This window comes from Pinus tabuliformis, chromosome 4_2, assembly GCF_031772625.1.
Source record: "Pinus tabuliformis cultivar Carrire ecotype Pingquan chromosome 4_2, CPIR1, whole genome shotgun sequence".
Taxonomy (NCBI): domain Eukaryota; kingdom Viridiplantae; phylum Streptophyta; class Pinopsida; order Pinales; family Pinaceae; genus Pinus; species Pinus tabuliformis.
This window is the reverse complement of record NC_142304.1, coordinates 180,503,525-180,508,786: the sequence shown is the minus strand read 5'-3', so window position 1 is coordinate 180,508,786 and position 5,262 is coordinate 180,503,525. Positions and strand designations below refer to the sequence as shown.

The 5,262-nt window shown below is 35.5% G+C and overlaps 1 protein-coding gene across 1 annotated transcript; it reads right to left on the bottom strand.

The window, feature by feature from the left end:
• Positions 1 to 1,391: 1,391 nt before the first annotated feature.
• On the bottom strand, positions 1,392 to 4,995 carry LOC149168754 (uncharacterized). Its single transcript, XM_089424968.1, has 3 exons — positions 3,975 to 4,995; positions 1,685 to 1,766; positions 1,392 to 1,590 (listed from the first exon to the last, which is right to left on the bottom strand). The coding sequence occupies exons 1-3, from the start codon at positions 4,993 to 4,995 to the stop codon at positions 1,392 to 1,394; spliced, it is 1,302 nt and encodes a 433-aa protein (XP_089281094.1).
• Positions 4,996 to 5,262: the final 267 nt, after the last annotated feature.

The following is a 5,262-nucleotide window of genomic DNA, read 5'->3' as shown; positions in this document are numbered from 1 at the left end:
TCCACTTGTAGTGGTGGTTATGTTTTGAAATCCGATCTGAAATATTCCATATGAAGTGGTTGTAGTCTGATATCGTTGATTTGCATGGCATTTGGAGTAATTTCTTCCATTTCCGAAGGCTGTAATTGGGAATCTTCTACTAGAAATGACTCTGGCTGAAATTATCCTCTATTTTGAGGTGGAGATTGTATATGTTCCTATCCTGAAGGCATTAGATGCAATTGTGAATCCAAATTTGCTTTGGGAGGTGGTTGGGAATCAAGGTTTGCATCCAATTCTACTAGACGTGAATCATGATTTTCTTCCCATCCTAGAATTCCCTTCCCTCCAACGGAAACCTCTTCTAATTGCTTACCCTATTCACTTATTTTCTCTTTTAAAATTATGCTATCCTGCCCATTACAAATTATATTAGGAAACATTCTCCCATGCTTATTTTCCTCCATCTTCATTGTATGGAAACACATCAATGTCTTGTAAAATGCACTATAATATTTATCTAAGTCCTTGTTAGCCATTTTTGTAGTCTTTAATTGAATAAGCTAGCTACAGTAACGTTTTTCAATATCCTTGTATTGTGCCTACTTCATATCATTTTTTTTTCAATGTTATTGTGATAAACTCCAATTGTTCCATGGCATCAGTTAAAATAAGAGAGAATTTTATCTTTCTCCTGCAAACATTTCTTTAATTCTGTTTCTGTTGTAGATAGTTCACCAATACTGACAATTTTATTCTCCAAAGCCTCTAAATCTTGAGCGAGTTCATCAACTTTTCCTTTAGTTTTCCAATAATTTATATTGTCATCTATATTTATTTTCACTTGGTCTTGGCTTCGTAATAACTCTTGGGTTCTATTCAATTCGGCTGAAATTTCCATTTTTCTCTTCTCACACTGATGTTATTGAGATTCAAAAAGTGACAGCTTCTCCTGTATTTCTTTTAGCCTTTCATTTTCAAATTGCTATAGTTAGACATCACATTCAAAATGTTATCAATGGCAATTGAATTCATGATTTATTAGATTATGAACTTTTTGAACCATGTCCAAATAATTCTTATCGAAAATGTGTCTCATGCACCATAGATTTCTATGAGAACAAGATGAAAGATTACATATGCAATTGATGTTCCAAATGAGAACTAAAGCAATCATCTCCCATTTGTAGCATAGCCAATAGTTATCTCAGACCATGAAACTATATCTCAGCCAAACTAGGTGTCTAGTTTGAAATGTCTATGTCAATAATAATTCTAGAAAACTCATGCTCCTCTACATTCATATATTTATTAAATACTAGCATCGGGTTGTTCTTTTAATGTAAAGTGAACTACATTGTTGTTGGTCAAGTCTTAAGTAAAAAGTCCACAGACCTTTCTGTCTAATATAATCAACACTGAAATTTTTTTGTTGAATTCCCAAAATCACAAAGAGCCCTGATGTTTCCATAAGTAAATTCTAATTCATTATATCGAATAGCTCTGATAATTCTTCTCCCATATTCATCGTGAATTTTTTTGTCTGAAATTTGAGTTACCCATCTGCTGTGTAGACAATCCCTTCTGCGAATAGAAGCAATCTCTCTAGTCCTATAAGAGGATATAGCAACAAACCAAACAAACATGTGCAAACTTTCACAATTTATATCAGAAAATATGATGTAAGATAGATGGCCTACCTCACTCTGATGCTAAACACCCATTGATGTCGTCCTCTATATTTTCACTTCCAAGATCAATCCTCTTTAAGTCATTGTGGATGATACCTGCAAGGAAAATCAAACAAAAATAGCAAAGGCATACATGGCATAATTCATTCTAACATAGACTATATGACAGATCAAGGAGTATCATGCTAAATGAGTAATGATTTACACACTTATGCAAAGTAAACACATTTTGTATCTAGCTTATGAGAAGAGCCTTTAGCGAAAATCACATCATAATTCATATTTTCGACGCATTTCGAACCAACGAGTGTGGTTCATCGTCAGGACGAGTTGAAGAACTAGATCAATGTTGCATGTTAAATAGGGAGAGCAAGTCATCCAATGACTATATTTGACTGGGAAACAGCTAAATTTAACTAGGCAACTAGACTGGACCAACGACTACTAAGCAATGGCTATGATTGTCTGGGCAACAAGACCAAGAGATAGGGAAAGGAAAAAATAATTAGTTAATTAATTTTTTAGTTATATTTATTACCATATGCTAGTAATTAACTATTAAGAGAATGAATCAATAATCTATTAAAAGGCCTTTTTTTATTAAAACTTAATAGACAAATAGTTAATTAATTTAAGGGTTATTTTGTTATATTTATTTAATTGCCTAGAACCATAACCTATTAATAGGTCCATTAATTATTATTAAAACCATCTAAATGAATAAAACATATATCAATAATTTATGAAATAAAAAAAGAAAAATTAAAATAAATAACCTTTAAATTAGTTAAATAATGACCTCATACTAATTGAAAGGAATTGGATAATTAACCATTTTAACCACTTAAGGGGGTCAGAGGAAAATAAATAATTTGTAAGTTAGTTTCTTATGATTATTACCCTAAAGTTGAGCAGTAATCTATTAATGGGCCTTTTTACTAAAACTAAATAGACAAATAGTTAGTTAATTAATTTAAGGGTTAGTTATTATATTTATTACCCTAAAAAATAAATGTTTGTATTTAATTACCAAGAACCATAACCTATTAATAGATACATTTAATATTATTAAAACTATTTAAATGAATAAAACCTATATGAAATAAGAAAAATTAAAATAGATATCTTATTAAATTAGTTAAATAATGACCTCAAACTAACTATAAGGAATCCAACCTAAATGGAAATTAATTAAATTAGAAAGAATATAGCTTCTTCACTAGGTTAGTTGATTCAATATTAATTTTATTTAATAATATCTAAAGGGTTGGTAAGAAAAAATCATACCTTTGGAATCCTTTCAACAATGTTTAGGAACAGACAATAATAGTGAATTATGTTAATTAAAAGGATTTTATAACCTACTTAAACATTTAGTTTTGAAATTTTAATCTAGAAGGAGTGAAATAAAACCCTGAAAATGAATAAAAGCCCAAGAGACGAGAAGGAAAAAAGGACAACAGATGATCAGGAAGATGAGGGGGAAAAACAAAGAAGACCTCAAAGCAAAGAACAACCAAGGAGCAGGGGCGGGGGCGAGGATGGGGGCGGGAGGGGGAAGGGGCAGCTAGGAAGAAAGGGCAGGGATCCAACAACTGCTAATTTTCCAGCCGTCATCCCTATTGAGATTCCTTGGCCTTTTTTCAATTTCAATGGCCTCCCTAAATTTCCGGTGATGAAAAGGAGCAATCTTGGCAATGACCTAGGCCTCCTCAATGCATATGTGATGCTTGGTCTTTTTCACGTGCTCTGCCAAGGTGGAAGACCTAGTCCTCCCATGTTTAATGTCAGTTGAGTGTTCATGAATCCTTTGATTAATAGAATGCCCCGTCTCACCAACATAGGGGGTCCCATAGGAGCAAGGAATAACATAGACACCTTTCATGTCCTTGGGGTCAATGGGGTCTTTTACAGACCTAAGGGACCTACGGATGGTGCTAAGGGGTCTAAAGGTAGAGGGAACATTATGCTTTCTGAGGATCCTTACAATATTATCCGAGGTCCCCTGGAAGAAAGGGAGATGAGTCCCTAAGACTCGATTCTTAGGGTATCCCTTAACCTTGGGACCTTTGATGGCTTTAAGAAAAGCTTTCAAACCCTGGGGCCTACTATAACCATAATTAACAAAAACGTTAAGGTGATGGGCTTTCTCCCTTTCAAGGTTCTTTTCGTTGGAGATTCTCAGCACACGAGCCACAAGTGTGTTGAGCACACCCAACTTCTGAGCGGGGAAATGATGGGAGATGGAATGAAGATACTGCTCAGTATAAGTTTTCTTCCTAAACACTTGGTGGGAGAAAGAACCATGATCATTCTTAGAAATGAGAACATCAAGGAAAGGTAAACACCCATCAAATTCTTGCTCCATAGTGAACTTTAAGGATGGGGATTGGTTGTTGAGATGCTCGAAAAAAAGTTCCAATTCTTCCTGGACATGAGAGCATATGACACCTGTGTCGTCAACAAATCTCTTCCAGAGCTTGGGCAAGAAACGAGCCGAGGCCAAAGCTTTGGATTCAATGTCTTCCATAAAGATATTAGCAAAGATTAGGGATAGGGGGAAGCCCATGTCAACCTCACAGGTCTGTTCATAGAATTCCCCTTCAAAGCTGAAAAAGGTGGAAGTGAGACAAATTTCAACTAAATGAGTGGTATCAGGATCAGTAAGGCGGTTGATGAACTCAATGGCCTCCCTTATAGGAATGAAAGTATAAAGGGAAACCACATCGAAACTCACAAGAATGTCCTCAGGGTCGAATTTTATGTCTTTAAGCTCTTTGACAAAGGACGAAGAGTCTTTGACGAACGACTCTGTGAGGCCAACAAGGGGTCTAAGCTTCAAGGCAAGGTATTTAGCAAGGAGGTAGTTTGGGACACCTATGGTATTGAAAATCGGTCTTAGGGGTGTCCCTTCTTTGTGAATCTTTGGAAGAACGTAGATCCAAGGAGTGATGGGGCTACTCTCAATAAGCTTGTGGCAAAAGGAACCCACAATATTGCTAGATTTAATAGCTAGAGCAATAGTTCGGGAGACCTTCTTTAGGGGATTTTTGCTAATATTTTTATAGCTACCACTATTACAAAGATGGTCCAACATTTTCTGACGATAATCCTCCTTATTAAGGATGACAACAGCCCCTCCTTCATCAGCTTTGAGAACCACAATATCCTTGTTTTGGTTCATGGATTTGACGGCCTTAAATTCAGCCTTGCTAATATTGCTCCTAGGGGGATTTTCCTTCCTAAGGACAACAGCGTAGTCTTTCCTAATTGTATCCTTAATATTATCGGGCAAGCTTCTAATCCCAAACTCTACGTCACACATAACGTCTTCTACCGGGATCTTCTTGAGGGAAAGGGTGAAATTTAGACCCTTCTCCAGAAGGCTAAAGGTGGAAGGGGGAAAGGAAAATTTTGATAGATTAACAACCCTCTTATTATGAGAAAGCTTATTATTATTATTATTATTTTGGCATCTATTAATAGAAAATGAGGGAAGCATACAACCACTTAAGCCTTGATATTGGAAGCCTCCTTTGGATGAGTTTCCAAGTCCTAGCCAAGACCTTCAATCAATCCTTCTCCTTTGAAA